This window comes from Zophobas morio, unplaced genomic scaffold (genome assembly GCF_036711695.1).
Source record: "Zophobas morio isolate AGI-343-1 ecotype UQ-CSIRO unplaced genomic scaffold, CSIRO_AGI_Zmor_V1 ptg000010l, whole genome shotgun sequence".
In the NCBI taxonomy this organism is placed as follows: Eukaryota; Metazoa; Arthropoda; class Insecta; order Coleoptera; family Tenebrionidae; genus Zophobas; species Zophobas morio.
This window is the reverse complement of record NW_026972115.1, coordinates 4,174,966-4,196,423: the sequence shown is the minus strand read 5'-3', so window position 1 is coordinate 4,196,423 and position 21,458 is coordinate 4,174,966. Positions and strand designations below refer to the sequence as shown.

General features: G+C 37.3%; 2 protein-coding genes across 3 annotated transcripts in view; one reads left to right on the top strand and one right to left on the bottom strand.

The window, feature by feature from the left end:
* LOC135126187 (ubiquinone biosynthesis monooxygenase COQ6, mitochondrial) overlaps nt 1-21,458 on the bottom strand; it is a 36,832-nt gene that overhangs the window by 10,482 nt on the left and 4,892 nt on the right. The gene's annotated exons all lie outside the window — the stretch shown is intronic.
* LOC135126186 (transient receptor potential channel pyrexia-like) lies at nt 27-19,767 on the top strand. The gene is made up of 3 exons (XM_064052039.1): nt 27-782; nt 17,205-17,383; nt 17,431-19,767. The coding sequence occupies exons 1-3, from the start codon at nt 567-569 to the stop codon at nt 19,703-19,705; spliced, it is 2,670 nt and encodes an 889-aa protein (XP_063908109.1). The 5' UTR covers nt 27-566; the 3' UTR covers nt 19,706-19,767.

Below are 21,458 nucleotides of genomic sequence, written 5' to 3'. Positions count from 1 at the left end.
CCCAAATCCGACTAGTTAAACGCTATTAACTTCCAATAAATTTTTGAGTTTAAACTCAGGACAAATTCAATAGAAATTAAAAATAGAATCGTCTAGTACAAAATACATGTTCGGAAAATCATCAGTTAGTCTCGTGGTGGATGCGGCCGAGTAACGTTGCCGTTTCGACTTTCAACACACAAAAATTAAACAAACACCGCGTCGGCCATTAATCAAACACTAAACCCTCAAAAGCGCTTAAAAAAAACACAAATTTTAAATACATGCCGTGTTCGAGCTGTGACACGATTATTCAAATTAAACATCGGGGTGTGTTGTGTTTGAGCGCATCGATGGACAAATTGGCTTCGTCTTAGCCAGCGCACGCACTTTTTGTTTATTTGATCGGTTTATTTTTCGATCTAATTCTGTTTTAGTGAAAAGCGTCGGGTAAAGTAAATAGCGACCATGTGCAACGTAAGTCATATCGTGCGGTAACTGAGTGTGAAATTAACGGGAACGGGTCCAAGAAATGGAATGATTTATTTGAAGTTTTGTACCGCGGTTCGGGTGTAAATTTTTTTTGGATGATGTCGCTGCGGCTAGAGAGACCGGGAAAACCGATCGAGGATTCCACGATCCGGTGGGCCGATGACGTCGCGATGGAGATACACGACGACGATGATGATCTCAGTATTTCGAGCGAGGAGGAGACGGGGACGGCGTACGACGGGGAGCAGAGGAGCAGGTCGAAGTCGGTCGTGGAGATATGGGATAATGACTACATTTGGCAGAGGCTGCAGGTAGAATTTTGGTATACAATTTTTTTTCGGTGGCCGCGAAGTTTATAACTACTAGGTCAGGTCACTTATTTCCTACTTGAACTTCGATATTTTTATAATTATTATTAAGGAAAGTGTTTGTCAAATTGTTACCGTGGAGTAGTAAAGTCAAATTCCTGAGTCAGTACATTATAAACGAATGAATTGATTCTTGTTTTCGAAATTGGTCTGCAATAAAAGCTGGGTTTAATGACATGTTGAGAAGTATATAAAAGCACAATCCACAGTGTTGGGGCATTTGAAGCGTCACATTTTTTTTTCTAATTTGGGATTACTATTAAATCAGTAAATATATCCCATAGTGGCGCACAACCTGTAAACTTAGGAAACAAGTTATTTCGACAGAACTTTCCTTGCTTCTGAAGTACAGTCCAACAAATGCTGCTTCTATTCTCTGAAAAATTATAAAATCTGATTTTGCGGAATTTTACTTTTTCGTAATAAACTCTACGCCATAAAAACAATATAGAAGGTCTAGTGACAGTGTAATAGAAACAAATAAGGTTTCACCTTCTTAAAAAAGAGAGTTGGGAACCTCGAGAAGATTTAATATTCTTAAAAAAAGACACTTGGGCCCCCCGAGAAGGTTTCACATTCTTAAAAAAACACATTTGGGGGCCCCGAGAAGGTTTCACATTAAAAAAAAGATACTTGGAATCCCCAAGAAGGTTTCACATTAAAAAAAGATACTTGGGACCCCCGAGAAGGTTTTACATTTTTAAAAAAGACAATTGGGCTCCCGAGAAGGTTTCACATTCTTAAGAAAATTCAGTTGGGACCCCCGAGAAGGTTTCGCATTGAAAAAAAACATTTGGGACCCCGAGGAGATTTTACATTTTTAAAAAGAGAGTTGGGACCCCGAGAAGGTTTTACATAAAAAAAAAACATTTGGAGACCCCGAGAAGATTTTAAATTTTTAAAAAGAGAGTTGGGACCCCAGAGAAGGTTTCACATTCTTAAAAAAATACATTTGGAGCCTCCGAGAAGGTTTTGCATTAAAAAAAAAAAACCATTTGGAGACCCCGACAAGAATTTACATTTTAAAAAAGAGAGTTGGGACCCCGAGAATGTTTCACATTCTTAAAAAAATACATTTGGGCCCCCCGAGAAGGTTTTGCATTAAAAAAAAAGATACTTGGGACTCCCGAGAAGGTTTCACATTCTTAAAAAAATACATTTGGGCCCCCCGAGAAGGTTTTACATTTTTATGAAGGCAGTTGGAACTCCCGAGAAGGTGTTGCATTAAAAAAAAAAAAAAAAAAATTGGGGCCACCAAGAAGATTTTAAATTTTTAAAAAGAGAGTTGGGACCCCTGAGGTTTCATATTCTGAAAAAAATACAGTCGGGACTCCCGAGAAGGTTTCACATTAAAAAAAAGGATACTTGGGACTCCCGAGGTTTTGCATTAAAAAAAAAAAAAAAACATTTGGAGACCCCGAGGAGATTTTACATTTTTAAAAAGAGAGTTGGGACCCCTGAGAAGGTTTCACATTCTTAAAAAAATACGTTTGGAGCCTCCGAGAAGGTTTTACATTAAAAAAAAAGATACTTGGGACTCCCGGGAAGGTTTTGCATTAAAAAAAAAAAAAAAACATTTGGAGACCCCGAGGACATATTACATTTTTAAAAAGAGAGTTGGGACCCTTGAGAAGGTTTTACATTCTTAAAAAAATACATTTGGAGCCTCCGAGAAGGTTTTACATTAAAAAAAAAGATACTTGGGACTCCCAGGAAGGTTTTGCATAAAAAAAAAAATTTGGAGACTCCGCGAAGATTTTAAATTTTTAAAAAGAGAGTTGGGACCCCTGAGAAGATTTCACATTCTTAAAAACATACATTTGGAGCCTCCGAGAAGGTTTTACATTAAAAAAAAGATACTTGGGACTCCCGGGAAGGTTTTGCATTAAAAAAAAAAAAACATTTGGAGACCCCGAGAACATTTTACGTTTTTAAAAAGAGAGTTCGGACTCTTGAGAAGGTTTCACATTCTTAAAAAAATACATTTGGAGCCTCCGAGGTTTTACATTAAAAAAAAAAAATACTTGGGACTCCCGGGAAGGTTTTGCATAAAAAAAAAACATTTGGAGACCCCGACAAGATTTTTCCCAAGAGAGTTGGGACCCCCGAGAAGGTCTCATATTATAAAAAAAAATACATATGGGGCCCCCGAGAAGATTTTACATTTTTAAAAAGAGAGTTGGGACCCCGAAAATGTTTCACATTCTTAAAAAAATTGGTCTAAAGAGTTTAGACAGTACTTCCCTCGCTGTCGGAAACGTGACGACTGCATGCCTATTATGTTTTTTTTTTTCGCAGTGGATTTCAAAGAATTCGGTTTTGTAGTTCCTGAGTAAATCAATAAAATAAATTTACGCATTCATTAATTTTTTTGAGTCACCCTGTATATGCAAATCCAAAAAAAAATCAATGGAGTGATAAATCACAAGTACAGACTCATCATATTTTGTACAGTTTAGATAGGATTTATTCGGCAAACTTTCGAGCTGACGTCGTCAAGTTTTTGGAGGGGATAAGCAAATATATTTTGACTAAACATTTATTATGCTCTTTATGACCTTAAAACATCTGCAAGATTTCAGAGCATTCGGTTTTGTAGTTCCTGATTAAATCAATAAAATATATTTACGCGTTCATTAATTTTTTTGAGTCACCCTGTATATGCAAATCCAAAAAATATGAATGGAGTGATAAATTACAAGTACAGACTCATCATATTTTTACAGTTTAGATAGGATTTATTCGGCAAACTTTCGAGCTGACGTCATCAAGTTTTTGGAGGGGATAAGCAAATATATTTTGACTAAACATTTATTATGCTCTTTATGACCTTAAAACATCTGCAAGATTTCAGAGCATTCGGTTTTGTAGTTTCTGATTAAATCAATAAAATATATTTACGCGTTCATTAATTTTTTTGAGTCACCCTGTATATGCAAATCCAAAAAATATGAATGGAGTGATAAATTACAAGTACAGACTCATCATATTTTTACAGTTTAGATAGGATTTATTCGGCAAATTTTCGAGCTGACGTCATCAATTTTTTGGAGGGGATAAGCAAATATATTTTGACTAAACATTTATTATGCTCTTCATAACCTTAAAACATCTGCAAGATTTCAAAGCATTCGGTTTTGTAGTTTCTGAGTAAATTAGTAAAATAAATTTACGCATTCATTAATTTTTTTGAGTCACCCTGTATATGCAAATCCAAAAAATATGAATGGAGTGATAGATCACAAGTACAGACTCATCATATTTTGTACATTTTAGATATGATTTATTCCACAAACTTTTGAGCTGACGTCATCAAGTTTTTGGAGGGGATAAGCAAATATTTTTTGACTAAAGATTTATGATGCTCTTTATAGCCTTAAAACATCTGCAACATTTCAAAGCATTCTGGTTAGCAGATTAAAAATTAAATTTCAAAATGTTGTTTTATAATTTTGACTTTTTTTCCAAAAATCTGGACGTTTCGAGTGAAAAGTCGATTCGGAGTTGTAAACTACATGTGTAGGACTATGTTATTTTATACAATTGAAAACCCATTTACTATGTACAATTTTGAAGTGACGTCATCGCATTAGTGGTGGGGATGATTAGACAAATTTTGGTTAGCGTTTTACCATCTACATGATATTCTTAATATAAGTACAAAATTTCACAACAATCGGTCGAGTACTTTCGGAGATTATCTGTCTAATAAAAATCCGGGACAACAGACGGACAGACGGACGGACAGACGGACAGACGGACAGACGGACGGACAGACGGACAGACGGACAGACGGACGGACAGACGGACAGACGGACAGACAGACGGAAATGGGAGACCTATTTCTTCGTCTTCTAGGGGTCATGAAAGATCGAGAAAACGTAAAAGTAGAGAGTCGGCCGACGGACTCGATTACAATACTTCCTTTGCTTACGCTCGGGAAGTAAAAACACATTTGGGGGCTCCGAGAAGGTTTCACATTAAAAAAAAAGATACTTGGAATCCCCAAGAAGGTTTCACATTAAAAAAAGATACTTGGGACCCCCCAGAAGGTTTTACATTTTAAAAAAAGACAATTGGGCTCCCCAGAAGGTTTCACATTCTTAAGAAAATTCAGTTGGGACCCCCGAGAAGGTTTCGCATTGAAAAAAAAACATTTGGGACCCCGAGGAGATTTTACATTTTTAAAAACAGAGTTGGGACCCCGAGAAGGTTTTACATAAAAAAAAAACATTTGGAGACCCCGAGAAGATTTTAAATTTTTAAAAAGAGAGTTGGGACCCCAGAGAAGGTTTCACATTCTTAAAAAAATACATTTGGAGCCTCCGAGAAGGTTTTGCATTAAAAAAAAAAAAAACCATTTGGAGACCCCGACAAGATTTTACATTTTAAAAAAGAGAGTTGGGACCCCGAGAATGTTTCACATTCTTAAAAAAATTGGTCTGAAGAGTTTAGACAGTACTTCCCTCGCTATCGGAAACGTGACGACTGCATGCCTATTATGTTTTTTTTTCTCATTACATTTTTGTAGCGGGAATTTAAAAAAAAATTGTGATGACGTCATCAACATTTTTGCAAGGACACGTATATCAGTTGGGATAGATGTAGTGTAATACTAAGAATAAAATTATTGTGTTCCCAAATTTTCGGGAAAATGAATTGGGTCGTTTTGAATATTGATTTCTTATAATCAATTAAATAACGAAACAATTTACTCACGTATACGGCGCCGGTGTGTAATATCTAGAGAGCGGATTTCTGTCGGGCTAGGCAAGGCCAAACTCGGTACGGCTCGCACGGGATGCGAATTCATTGCCGTTGCGGACTGCACTTCGTTTATTTGAGATTAGAATAACGTTGTTTCGTTGCACTCTGCTGTTAATTCCCGTTCTCATTTACTTAGCCGTTTGATTAATAAATCGTTAATTATATTTATGGAATCCAGCACGTCCCCCCTATAATCGTGACGTAGCCCGACAGAAATCCGCTGTCTAGTAATATGAGGGGCAACTGAAAATCGTTTATGTATAAACATTCTTAATTTAAGATGACAAGCGTAACAGCATACGTAAGAGCCAAACAGAGAAACTGTAAACAAAACGACCATCGGTTTTATTGCTTCGACTTCCGCTTATTATATAAAACATTGCGTTTTATTTTAATTCTTGACGGTGAAATTCACAATTGGTTGATTATAAACATGTGTATTTCGCATTCGCGGAACCAAGTGACCGCATAAAACAAATGCAGGTCTGTAATGTTAAAGTCGATGTAAATAAGCGTGCTACTCTTATGTTTCAACCGAGTTTTTCCTTTAACAAATTTTGTGTCTACCAAATTGGGTTGGTTGGGGTGTAATACTAATAATAAGTGTTGCCTTTAATTTAATCAATAAAATAAATTGACTTCATTAATTTTTTTGAACCACCTCTTAAGAAAATCTAAAAAATATGAATGGAATGATAAATCACAAGTACAAACTCATCATATTTTTTGCATTTTAGATAGGATTTATTCAGCAAAATTTAAGGGTGACGTCATCATTTTTTTTAGGAGGGATGAACAAATACATTTTGAACAAAAGTTTACCATGCTTATAATAACTTTAAAATATTCCCAAGATTTCAAAGCATTCGGTTTTGTAATTCCTGATTAAATCGATAAAATAAATTCACGCCTTCATTAATTTTTTTGAGTCACCCTGCATATGCAAATCCAAAAATATGATTGGAATGATAAATCACAAGTACAGACTCATCATATTTTGTACATTTTAGATACGATTTATTCGGGAAACTTTTGAGCTGACGTCATCAGTTTTTTGTAGAAGATAACCAAATATACTTTGACTAAAAATTTATTATGCTCTTTATAACCTTAAAACATCTGCAAGATTTCAAAGCATTCGGTTTTGTAGTTCCTGATTAAATCAATAAAATAAATTTACGCATTCATTAATTTTTTTGAGTCACCCTGTATATGCAAATCGAAAAAATTTGAATGGAATGATAAATCACAAGAAGAGACTCACCATATTTTGTACATTTTAGATAGGATTTATTCAGCAAAATTTTGTGGTGACATCATAAATTTTTTAGGGGGGACGACCAAATACGTTTTGATCAAAAATTTACCATGCTTATGATAATTTTAAAATATCTTCAAGATTTCGAAGCATTCGGTTTTGTAGTTCCTGAGTAAATCAGTAAAATAAATTTACGCTTTCATTTATTTTCTTGAATCACCCTGTATATGCAAATCCAAAAAATATGAATGGAGTGATAGATCACAAGTACAGACTGATCATATTTTGTACATTTTAGGTATGATTTATTCGGCAAATTTTCGAGCTGACGTCATCAAGTTTTTGGAGGGCATAAGCAAATATATTTTGACTAAACATTTATTATGCTCTTTATGACCTTAAAACATCTGCAAGTTTTCAGAGCATTCGGTTTTGTAGTTCCTGATTAAATCAATAAAATATATTTACGCATTCATTAATTTTTTTGAGTCACCCTGTATATGCAAATCCAAAAAATATGAATGGAGTGATAGATCACAAGTACAGACTCATCATATTTTGTACATTTTAGATATGATTTATTCCACAAACTTTTGAGCTGACGTCATCAAGTTTTTGGAGGGGATAAGCAAATATTTTTTGACTAAAGATTTATGATGCTCTTTATAGCCTTAAAACATCTGCAACATTTCAAAGCATTCTGGTTAGCAGATTAAAAATTAAATTTCAAAATATTGTTTTATAATTTTGATTTTTTTTCCAAAAATCTGGACGTTTCGGGTGAAAAGTCGATTCAGAGTTGTAAACTACATGTGTAGGACTATGTTATTTTATACAATTGAAAACCCATTTACTATGTACAATTTTGAAGTGACGTCATCGCATTAGTGGTGGGGATGACTAGACAAATTTTGGTTAGCGTTTTACCATCTACATGATATTCTTAATATAAGTACAAAATTTCACAACAATCGGTCGAGTACTTTCGGAGATTATCTGTCTAATAAAAATCCGGGACAACAGACGGACAGACGGACAGACGGACGGACAGACGGACAGACGGACAGACGGACGGACAGACGGACAGACGGACGGACAGACGGACAGACGGACAGACGGACAGACGGACAGACAGACGGAAATGGGAGACCTATTTCTTCGTCTTCTAGGGGTCATGAAAGATCGAGAAAACGTAAAAGTAGAGAGTCGGCCGACGGACTCGATTACAATACTTCCTTTGCTTACGCTCGGGAAGTAAAAATACATTTGGGCCCACCGAGAAGGTTTTGCATTAAAAAAAAATTGGTCTAAAGAGTTTCGACAGTACTTCCCTCGCTGTCGGAAACGTGACGACTGCATGCCTATTATGTTTTTTTTTTCGGAGTGGATTTCAAAGAATTCGGTTTTGTTGTTTCTGAGTAAATCAGTAAAATAAATTTACGCATTCATTAATTTTTTTGAGTCACCCTGTATATGCAAATCCAAAAAATATGAATGGAGTGATAGATCACAAGTACAGACTCATCATATTTTGTACATTTTAGATATGATTTATTCGGCAAACTTTCGAGCTGACGTCATCAATTTTTTGGAGGGGATAAGCAAATGTATTTTGACTAAACATTTATTATGCTCTTTATAACCTTAAAAAACATCTGCAAGATTTCAAAGCATTCGGTTTTGCAGTTCATGATTAAATCGAAAAAATAAATTTACGCATTCATTAATTTTTTTGAGTCACCCTGTATATGCAAATCCAAAAAATATGAATGGAGTGATAAATTACAAGTACAGACTCATCATATTTTGTACAGTTTAGATAAGATTTATTCGGCAAACTTTCGAGCTGACGTCATCAAGTTTTTGGAGGGGATAAGCAAATATATTTTGACTAAACATTTATTATGCTCTTTATGACCTTAAAACATCTGCAAGATTTCAGAGCATTCGGTTTTGTAGTTCCTGATTAAATCAATAAAATATATTTACGCATTCATTAATTTTTTTGAGTCACCCTGTATATGCAAATCCAAAAAATATGAATGGAGTGATAGATCACAAGTACAGACTCATCATATTTTGTACATTTTAGATATGATTTATTCCACAAACTTTTGAGCTGACGTCATCAAGTTTTTGGAGGGGGTAAGCAAATATTTTTTGACTAAAGATTTATGATACTCTTTATAGCCTTAAAACATCTGCAACATTTCAAAGCATTCTGGTTAGCAGATTAAAAATTAAATTTCAAAATGTTGTTTTATAATTTTGATTTTTTTTCCAAAAATCTGGACGTTTCGGGTGAAAAGTCGATTCAGAGTTGTAAACTACATGTGTAGGACTATGTTATTTTATACAATTGAAAACCCATTTACTATGTACAATTTTGAAGTGACGTCATCGCTTTAGTGGTGGGGATGATTCGACAAATTTTGGTTAGCGTTTTACCATCTACATGATATTCTTAATATAAGTACAAAATTTCACAACAATCGGTCGAGTACTTTCGGAGATTATCTGTCTAATAAAAATCCGTGACAACAGACGGACAGACGGACAGACGGACAGACGGACGGACAGACGGACAGACAGACGGAAATGGGAGACCTATTTCTTCGTCTTCTAGGGGTCATGAAAGATCGAGAAAACGTAAAAGTAGAGAGTCGGCCGACGGACTCGATTACAATACTTCCTTTGCTTACGCTCGGGAAGTAAAAGATACTTGGGACTCCCGAGAAGGTTTCACATTCTTAAGAAAATTCAGTTGGGACCCCCAAGAAGGTTTCGCATTGAAAAAAAACATTTGGGACCCCGAGGAGATTTTACATTTTTAAAAAGAGAGTTGGGACCCCGAGAAGGTTTTACATAAAAAAAAAATTGGTCTAAAGAGTTTAGACAGTACTTCCCTCGCTGTCGGAAACGTGACGACTGCATGCCTATTATGTTTTTTTTTCGCAGTGGATTTCAAAGAATTCGGTTTTGTAGTTCCTGAGTAAATCAATAAAATAAATTTACGCATTCATTAATTTTTTTGAGTCACCCTGTATATGCAAATCCAAAACAACATCAATGGAGTGATAAATCACAAGTACAGACTCATCATGTTTTGTACAGTTTAGATAGGATTTATTCGGCAAACTTTCGAGCTGACGTCATCAATTTTTTGGAGGGGATAAGCAAATGTATTTTGACTAAACATTTATTATGCTCTTTATAACCTTAAAATTTCTGCAAGATTTCAAAGCATTCGGTTTTGCAGTTCATGATTAAATAAAAAAAATAAATTTACGCATTCATTAATTTTTTTGAATCACCCTGTATATGCAAATCCAAAAAATATGAATGGAGTGATAGATCACAAGTACAGACTGATCATATTTTGTACATTTTAGATATGATTTATTCGGCAAACTTTCGAGCTGACGTCATCAAGTTTTTGGAGGGAATAAGCAAATTTATTTTGACTAAACATTTATTATGCTCTTTATGACCTTAAAACATCTGCAAGATTTCAGAGCATTCGGTTTTGTAGTTCCTGATTAAATCAATAAAATATATTTACGCATTCATTAATTTTTTTGAGTCACCCTGTATATGCAAATCCAAAAAATATGAATGGAGTGATAAATTACAAGTACAGACTCATCATATTTTTACAGTTTAGATAGGATTTATTCGGCAAACTTTCGAGCTGACGTCATCAATTTTTTGGAGGGGATAAGCAAATGTATTTTGACTAAACATTTATTATGCTCTTTATAACCTTAAAACATCTGCAAGATTTCAAAGCATTCGGTTTTGTAGTTTCTGAGTAAATCAGTAAAATAAATTTACGCATTCCTTAATTTTTTTGAGTCACCCTGTATATGCAAATCCAAAAAATATGAATGGAGTGATAGATCACAAGTACAGACTCATCATATTTTGTACATTTTAGATATGATTTATTCCACAAACTTTTGAGCTGACGTCATCAAGTTTTTGGAGGGGATAAGCAAATATTTTTTGACTAAAGATTTATGATGCTCTATATAGCCTTAAAACATCTGCAACATTTCAAAGCATTCTGGTTAGCAGATTAAAAATTAAATTTCAAAATGTTGTTTTATAATTTTGATTTTTTTTCCAAAAATCTGGACGTTTCGGGTGAAAAGTCGATTCAGAGTTGTAAACTACATGTGTAGGACTATGTTATTTTATACAATTGAAAACCCATTTACTATGTACAATTTTGAAGTGACGTCATCGCATTAGTGGTGGGGATGATTAGACAAATTTTGGTTAGCGTTTTACCATCTACATGATATTCTTAAGATAAGTACAAAATTTCACAACAATCGGTCGAGTACTTTCGGAGATTATCTGTCTAATAAAAATCCGGGACAACAGACGGACAGACGGACAGACGGACGGACAGACGGACAGACGGACAGACAGACGGAAATGGGAGACCTATTTCTTCGTCTTCTAGGGGTCATGAAAGATCGAGAAAACGTAAAAGTAGAGAGTCGGCCGACGGACTCGATTACAATACTTCCTTTGCTTACGCTCGGGAAGTAAAAACATTTGGAGACCCCGAGAAGATTTTAAATTTTTAAAAAGAGAGTTGGGACCCCAGAGAAGGTTTCACATTCTTAAAAAAATACATTTGGAGCCTCCGAGAAGGTTTTGCATTAAAAAAAAAAAAACCATTTGGAGACCCCGACAAGATTTTACATTTTAAAAAAGAGAGTTGGGACCCCGAGAATGTTTCACATTCTTAAAAAAATACATTTGGGCCCCCCGAGAAGGTTTTACATTTTTATGAAGACAGTTGGAACTTCCGAGAAGGTTTTGCATTAAAAAAAAGATACTTGGGACTCCCGAGAAGGTTTCACATTCTTAAAAAAATTCAGTTGGGATTCCCGAGAAGGTTTCGCAATAAAAAAAAACATTTGGGACCCCGAGAAGATTTTACATTTTTAAAAAGAGAGTTGGGACCCCGAGAATGTTTCACATTCTTAAAAAAATACATTTGGGCCCCCCGAGAAGGTTTTACATTGTTATGAAGACAGTTGGAACTCCCGAGAAGGTTTCACATTAAAAAAAAAGATACTTGGGACTCCCGAGGTTTTGCATTAAAAAAAAAAAAACATTTGGAAACCCCGAGGAGATTTTACATTTTTAAAAAGAGAGTTGGGACCCCTGAGAAGGTTTCACATTCTTAAAAAAATACGTTTGGAGCCTCCGAGAAGGTTTTACATTAAAAAAAAGATACTTGGGACTCCCGGGAAGGTTTTGCATTAAAAAAAAAACATTTGGGGACCCCGAGGACATATTACATTTTTAAAAAGAGAGTTGGGACCCTTGAGAAGGTTTCACATTCTTAAAAAAATACATTTGGAGCCTACGAGGTTTTACATTAAAAAAAAAAGATACTTGGGACTCCCAGGAAGGTTTTGCATAAAAAAAAAAAATTTGGAGACTCCGCGAAGATTTTAAATTTTTAAAAAGAGAGTTGGGACCCCTGAGAAGGTTTCACATTCTTAAAAAAATACATTTGGAGCCTCCGAGAAGGTTTTACATTAAAAAAAAGATACTTGGGACTCCCGGGAAGGTTTTGCATTAAAAAAAAAGAAAAAACATTTGGAGACCCCGAGGACATTTTACGTTTTTAAAAAGAGAGTTGGGACTCTTGAGAAGGTTTCACATTCTTAAAAAAATAGGTACATTTGGAGCCTCCGAGAAGGTTTTACATTATAAAAAAAAAAAAAATACTTGGGACTCCCGGGAAGGTTTTGCATAAAAAAAAAAACATTTGGAGACCCCGACAAGATTTTTCCCAAGAGAGTTGGGACCCCCGAGAAGGTCTCATATTATTAAAAAAAATACATATGGGGCCTCCGAGAAGGTTTTACATTTTTAAAAAGACAGTTGGGACCTCCGAAACGGTTTCACATTAAAAAAAAGATACTTGGGACTCCCGAGAAGGTTTCACATTCTTAAAAAAATTCAGTTGGGACTCCCGAGAAGGTTTCGCATTAAAAAAAACATTTGGGACCCCGAGGAGATTTTAAATTTTTAAAAAGAGAGTTGGGACCCCGAGAACGTTTCACATTCTTAAAAAAATACATTTGGGCCCCCCCGAGAAGGTTTTGCATTAAAAAAAAAAATTGGGGCCACCGAGAAGATTTTAAATTTTTAAAAAGAGAGTTGGGACCCCTGAGAAGGTTTCACATTCTTAAAAAAATACATTTGGAGCCTCCGAGAAGGTTTTACATAAAAAAAAAAGATACTTGGAACTCCCGAGACGGTTTCACATTCTTAATAAAATACAGTTGGGACCCCCGAGAAGATTTTATATTTTTAAAAAGATTGTTGGGACAACAGACAGACAGACAGAGGGAAACGGGAGACTACCAGTTGGAACTCCAGAGAAGGTTTCACATAAAAAAAAGATACTTAGGACTCCCGAGAAGGTTTCACATTAAAAAAAAAAAACATTTGGGGCGCCCGAGAAGATACTACATTTTTAAAAAAGACAACTGGGACCTCCGAGAAGGTTTTACATAAAAAAAAGATACTTGGGACCACCGAGAAGGTTTCACATTCTTAAAAAAATATAGTTAGGACCCCCAAGAAGGTTTCGCATAAAAAAACATTTGGGGCCCCCGAGAAGATTTTACATTTTTAAAAAGATAGTTGGAACGCCCGAGAAGGTTTTACATTTTCAAAAAGACAGTTGGAACTCCCGAGAAGGTTTCACATTAAAAAAAAGATATACTTGGGACCCCGAGGTTTCGCATTAAAAAAAAAAAAAAAATTTACGGCCTCCGAGAAGGTTTTACATTTTTAAAAAGATAGTTGGGACCTCCGAAAAGGTTTCACATAAAAAAAAAGATACTTGGGACCATCGAGAAGGTTTCACGTTAAAAAAAAAAATACAGTTAGGATCCCCGAGAAGGTTTCGCATAAAAAAACATTTGGGGCCCCCGAGATGATTTTACATTTTTAAAAAGATAGTTGGAACGCCCGAGAAGGTTTCACATTAAAAAAAAAAGATACTTGGGACCCCGAGGTTTCGCATTAAAAAAAAAAAAAAAAAAATTAGGGCCTCCGAGAAGGTTTCACATTTTTAAAAAGATAGTTGGGACCTCCGAGAAGGTTTCACATAAAAAAAAGATACTTGGGACCATCGAGAAGGTTTCACGTTAAAAAAAAAAAAATTGGTCTAAAGAGTTTAGACAGTACTTCCCTCGCTGTCGGAAACGTGACGACTGCATGCCTATTATGTTTTTTTTTTCGCAGTGGATTTCAAAGAATTCGGTTTTGTAGTTCCTGAGTAAATCAATAAAATAAATTTACGCATTCATTAATTTTTTTGAGTCACCCTGTATATGCAAATCCAAAAAAAAATCAATGGAGTGATAAATCACAAGTACAGACTCATCATATTTTGTACAGTTTAGATAGGATTTATTCGGCAAACTTTCGAGCTGACGTCGTCAAGTTTTTGGAGGGGATAAGCAAATATATTTTGACTAAACATTTATTATGCTCTTTATGACCTTAAAACATCTGCAAGATTTCAGAGCATTCGGTTTTGTAGTTCCTGATTAAATCAATAAAATATATTTACGCGTTCATTAATTTTTTTGAGTCACCCTGTATATGCAAATCCAAAAAATATGAATGGAGTGATAAATTACAAGTACAGACTCATCATATTTTTACAGTTTAGATAGGATTTATTCGGCAAATTTTCGAGCTGACGTCATCAATTTTTTGGAGGGGATAAGCAAATATATTTTGACTAAACATTTATTATGCTCTTCATAACCTTAAAACATCTGCAAGATTTCAAAGCATTCGGTTTTGTAGTTTCTGAGTAAATTAGTAAAATAAATTTACGCATTCATTAATTTTTTTGAGTCACCCTGTATATGCAAATCCAAAAAATATGAATGGAGTGATAGATCACAAGTACAGACTCATCATATTTTGTACATTTTAGATATGATTTATTCCACAAACTTTTGAGCTGACGTCATCAAGTTTTTGGAGGGGATAAGCAAATATTTTTTGACTAAAGATTTATGATGCTCTTTATAGCCTTAAAACATCTGCAACATTTCAAAGCATTCTGGTTAGCAGATTAAAAATTAAATTTCAAAATGTTGTTTTATAATTTTGATTTTTTTTCCAAAAATCTGGACGTTTCGAGTGAAAAGTCGATTCGGAGTTGTAAACTACATGTGTAGGACTATGTTATTTTATACAATTGAAAACCCATTTACTATGTACAATTTTGAAGTGACGTCATCGCATTAGTGGTGGGGATGATTAGACAAATTTTGGTTAGCGTTTTACCATCTACATGATATTCTTAATATAAGTACAAAATTTCACAACAATCGGTCGAGTACTTTCGGAGATTATCTGTCTAATAAAAATCCGGGACAACAGACGGACAGACGGACGGACAGACGGACAGACGGACAGACGGACAGACGGACGGACAGACGGACAGACGGACAGACAGACGGAAATGGGAGACCTATTTCTTCGTCTTCTAGGGGTCATGAAAGATCGAGAAAACGTAAAAGTAGAGAGTCGGCCGACGGACTCGATTACAATACTTCCTTTGCTTACGCTCGGGAAGTAAAAATACAGTTAGGATCCCCGAGAAGGTTTCGCATAAAAAAACATTTGGGGCCCCCGAGAAGATTTTACATTTTTAAAAAGATAGTTGGAACGCCCGAGAAGGTTTCACATTAAAAAAAAAAGATACTTGGGACCCCGAGGTTTCGCATTAAAAAAAAAAAAAAAAAAATAGGGCCTCCGAGAAGGTTTCACATTTTTAAAAAGATAGTTGGGACCTCCGAGAAGGTTTCACATTAAAAAAAAAACACATTTGGGACCCCCGACAAGGTTTCACATAAAAAAAGACATTTGGGGGCCCCGAGAAGATTTTACATTTTTACAAAGAGAGTTGGGACTCCTGAGAAAGTTTCACATTATTAAAAAAATACATTTGGGGCCTCCGAGAAGGTTTTACATTTTTAAAAAGCTACTTGGGACCTCCGAGAAGGTTTCACATTTAAAAAAAGACACTTGAGACCCCCGAGAAGGTTTCACATTCTTTAAAAAAACATTTGGGGCCTCGAGGGGATTTTACATTTTTGATGCTAAGCTGTTATTGTACCGTGCATTATATTTTTGCAAATATGTGGACGTTTAGGGGAAAAACTCAAGGCGGATTCGTACACCACACTTATACACTCTAGAATTATATTGTCGCATAACAGTTAAATGAAATATACACAGAATTCTTTGAAATGACGTCATCAAATTGTTGGTGGGAATGATTAGCAAAATTTTGGTTAGCATTTACCATCTTTACGATATTTCTAATATACATTCATAATTTGACAACAATGGCTCCAGCAGTATCGGAGATTATGTGTCTAAAAAAAATGGATAGAGACAACAGACTCTAGGGGTCATGAAACGTCGAGAAAATATAAAAGTGGCCATTCGTCTGATGGACTCGATTACTATAAAAATATATACAGGGCGAATCAATAAGTACCCGTTTTTCGTTATGTCATTCGTTATTTGAGATATAAATAAAGCTAAAATTTTCAACTGCAACCACATATTAGTTTTGAAAAAGTGGACGTTATCAAATTGTTGATGGGGCTGATTAGAAACACATACACAATTTGACAATAATCAGTCCAGTAGTTTCGAGATTATCACACCAATGATCAAGCTTTTAGGAGAAAAATATATACTTAACCAGAGCGAAAAATATGAAAAAACTGAGATTACCATTGAGAAATTATATTTTAGATTTTTTTGTAAATACTGTTAAAAAACTTGTCAATCAAAGTCGGTTAAAGACAACCATGGATTTTTTTAAAGTTTGTCTTTGATAGTTGTATTTTCAACTTAAACTTTTAAATTGACATCTGACAAGACGAAAATTCTATCAAAGACAAAACTTAAAAAATCCATGGTCAAAGGCGTTTTTTTTGTTGCTCATGTCAAAATTGATAACTGTTAACTGGCATTGCTGCCAATAATCCAGAATTGCCAACTCAAAATTTGTTTTAGTCATTAATAGTCGGTTTCCGCTATTTCGCAAGTAAATTCGACGTCGGTGCATCTGTAAAACGTGAACAAGATTTAAATACACATCTAAAATTAATTTCCTCAATAAATACACCCAAAAAATTAACCAAAATAAACACCCATGATGTTAATAGCATTTGTTTGACACGAACAAATCCAACCTTAAAATACACATTCATTGTAACTTAATTTAAGAACACAGTCACTCTTTATTTTCTTCGTAGGCCCTCCCCGACGCCGACCAAATCATCGACCCAATCAACCAAAACGCCCCCGACAAACTCCTCAAACACGACCCCAGGAGCGTCCTCCTCATCGCCACCTGGCTCGAAAAGGAACAAATCTTACAGGAACTCTTCGCCAACGGCGTCACCGTGGAAGCCGCTGCCGACGAATCGGGCAGGTCGACCACCAACTTTTCACCAACACGCTCTCAATGTTTGTTTACAGAGGCGCATTACACTTGGCAGCCTGCGTCGGAAACACCGAATGCATGAAACTCCTGCTGCAGCACGGCGCCGACGTCAACGGCAAGGACTGCCCAAACCGCGCCACCCCTCTGCACTGCGCCGCCAGCAAAGGAAATTTAGCTTGTTTGAGGATGCTGCTGCGCCACGGCGCCGACGTCAACGCCGGACTTAGCAACAAGAGCGCTTTACACTACGCCGTGCAGAGCCTGGCGGTCGACTGTGTGAAGGAGCTCCTGGAGAGTAACGCGATCCCGAACACGCCCCAGGTGTACAGCGAGACCCCGCTTCACGTGGCCGCTTCCCTCGGGTCTTCGGAGATCGTCGCGCTGTTGCTATCGCACGGCGCCGCTGTTAACGTCCAGTCCGGTACCGATAAACTCACGCCGTTGCATCTGGCCGCCGAGGACGGCGACGCCCAGTGCGCTCGTTTGCTCATCGACGCCGGCGCCCAGCTCTCCAGCGAGAACCACAAGAAGCAGACGCCGCTGCACCTCGCCGCACTAGGTCAGTGCTCGGAGACTCTGGAGTTGCTGCTCAACCGCGGCGCCAACCCCAACGCGCGCGACGTCGACGGCCGCACGCCCTTGCACAGCGCCATCGTCAAGGTGTCGCGCTCGTGCGAGTGCGTGCGGCTGCTGCTCAACGCCGGCGCCGACGTCAATAGACAAGACTCCTTCGGCTACACGCCGTTGCACCTCGCCGCCCTCAACGAGTTCTCCAACTGCGTTATGTTGTTGTTGAACCACGGCGGCGACGTCACTATGAGGACGAACGGCGGCGTGTCGGTGTTGAGCTTCATCACCAGGAAAACGCCCGACGTCATCCCGAAGTACATAGCCAAGTTCGACGGGTCGGTGCAGGTGAGCGACCATGAGCTGGGGGACGTGGATTGTGAGCTAAAGCTCGACTTTAGAATCCTGGTGCCGACGATGGGGCACAAAGAAACCGAATTGTTGTTGAACTTCATCGAGGTGGGACACCGCGAGGTGCTCAAGCACCCACTCTGCGAAACCTTCTTGTTTTTGAAGTGGAGGCGCATCCGAAAATTTTTTCTCTTCAGTTTGTTCTACCACTCTCTGTTTGTGGTTTTGTATACTTACTACGTCATCGGTGTGTTTCTTAAGTATTGTCCTTCGCAGAGGAGTCTTCTAGCACTGTCTCCGTGCCACGTAGCCAACGACGTCGAGATCTTCGGGTATTTTCTCCTCTGCTTCAATTTCATGCTTCTGGGGAAAGAGATGTTCCAGATTTGCCACTCCTGGCGCATCTACATCAAACAGTGGGAGAACTGGTTGCAGTGGCTTATCATCATCACCGTGTTCTGCTGCGTGCAACCACGTCACCATATGAATGTTCGTGCTAGCGTGGATAATTGGCAGCACCACGTCGCCGCCATCGGGATTTTCTTCGCCTGGCTGGAACTCATGATGATCGTCGGAAGATTCCCAATCTTCGGCCTCTACATCCAAATGTTCACTACCGTCTCCGTCAACTTCGTTAAGTTCGTAGCGGCCTACTTCTGTCTCCTTTTGGCGTTCGCCCTCAGCTTCGGCGTCCTCTTCGCCAACTACAAATCCTTCAAAGACTTAAAATGGGTAATTATTAAAGTCCTGGTGATGATGTCCGGGGAGCTCGAGTACGAAGACATCTTCTACGACCCCGACGCCCCCATAGAGTACGAATGGACGGCGCAGATCATGTTCCTGGCTTTCGTTATTCTTGTCACTGTTATTCTGGCCAACCTTATGGTGGGTTTGGCGGTTAGTGATATCCAAGGTCTGCAACAGAGCGCGGGTTTGGATAGACTCGTCCGACAAGCTGAACTCGTTGCCCACTTGGAATCCATGCTTTTTTCGCGCTTGTTGAGGTGCATCCCGCACAAACTTATGAAGTTCTTTCACAAGCAGGCGCTGCTGTTGAAGTCGCAGTACCACTGGGCGCTTTATATCAAACCCAACGATCCCCGGGAGGAGAGAATCCCGAAGGATTTGATCAGGAGCATATACCATATGGTAGCCGAGAGGAAGGAGAAACCACGGAGGAAAAGAAGGAGTAATAAGGGCTACTACGATTTTGTTTCACCGCCGCTATCAAGAATGAACTCGTACTCGAGTACTTTTGCCGGATTGGATAAACAGATGGCGCTACGGACGGAGCTGGAGGAAATTCAGAGGGAGTTCGCGGAGTACAGTAGAGTTTTCAGACAAAAGGTGGAGTTTATTACAACGCAGATGCTTAGAGGTGCGAAGAATTAGTGTTAAATTTTTATAAACTGTATAATTGTTCTCTTATTAAAAAATAAAGTTAAAATAACGCATTTCAATGTATGCAACCAGTAATACATAACCACACCTACAAATCACAAATTTTTACATTAAAAAAAGAAAACATTTGGGACTCCCGAGAAGGTTTCACATTCTTAAAAAAATACATTTGGGGCCACACCGAGAAGGTTTTACATTTTTAAAAAAGACACTTGGGACCTCCGAGAAGGTTTCACATTTCTAAAAAATACATTTGGGGTCTTGAGAAGGTTTTACATTTTTAAAAAAGACAGTTGGAATCCCCGTGAAGGTTTCAGATTTAAAAAGACATTTGGCCCCCCGAGAAGGTTTCACATTTTTAAAAAGACAGCTGGGGTCTCCGAGAAGGTTTCACATAAAAAAAAAATACTTTTGAGGCCCCCGAGAAGGTTTTACAGTTTTAAAAAGACACTTGGGACCCCTGAGAAGGTTTCACATTCTTAAAAAAGTACATTTGTGGCCTTGAGAAGGTTTTACATTCTTAAAAAAGACACTTGGGACCACTGAGAACGTTTCACATTCTTAAAAAAGTACATTTGTGGCCTTGAGAAGGTTTTACATTCTTAAAAAAATACAATTGGCGCCCCTGAGAAGGTTTTACATTCTTAAAAAAGACACTTGGGACCCCTGAGAAGGTTTCACATTCTTAAAAAAGTACATTTGTGGCCTTGAGGTTTTACATTCTTAAAAAAATACAATTGGCACTCCCGAGAAGGTTTCACATTCTTAAAAAAAAATACATTTGGGGCCCCCGAGAAGGTTTTACATTTTTGAAAAGACACTTGGGACCTCCGAGAAGGTTTCACAATTTTAAAAAAGACACTTGAGATCCCCGAGAAGGTTTCACATTCCTAAAAAGTACATTTGTGGCCTTGAGAAGGTCTTACATTTTTAAAAAAGACAGTTGAGATCCCTGTGAAGGTTTCAGATCAAAAAAGACATTTGGGGCCTTCGAGAAGGTTTTACATTCTTAAAAATGACACTTGAGATCCCCGAGAAGGTTTCACATTCCTAAAAAATACATTTGTGTCCTTGAGAAGGTTTTACAGTTTTAAAAAAGACACTTGGGACGTACGAGAAAGTTTCACATTAAAAAAATTACTTTCGAGGCCCCCGAGAAGGTTTTACATTTTTAAAAAAGACACTTGAGATCCCCGACAAGGTTTCACATTCCTAAAAAATACATTTGGGGCCTTGAGGAGATTTGACATTTTAAAAAAAGACAGTTGAGATCCCCGTGAAGGTTTCAGATTAAAAAAGACATTCGGGCCCCCCGAGAAGGTTTTACATTTTTAAAAAGACAGTTGGGACCCCGGACAAGGTTTCACATTCTTAAAAAAATACATTTGGCGCCCCCGAGAATGTTTTACATTTTTAAAAAAGACACTTGGCACTCCCGAGAAGGTTTCACATTCTTAAAAAAAATACATTTGGGGCCCCCGAGAAGGTCATACATTTTAAAAAAAGGCACTTGGGATTCCCGAGAAGGTTTCACATTCCTAAAAAATACATTTGGGGCCTTGAAAAGGTTTTAAATTAAAAAAAAAGACACTTGGGACCCCCCGAGAAGGTTTCACATTTTTAAAAAAGACACTTGAGATCCCCGAGGTTTCACATTCCTAAAAAATACATTTGGGGCCTTGAGAAGGTTTTAGATTTTTAAAAAAGACAGTTGAGATCCCCGTGAAGGTTTCAGATTAAAAAA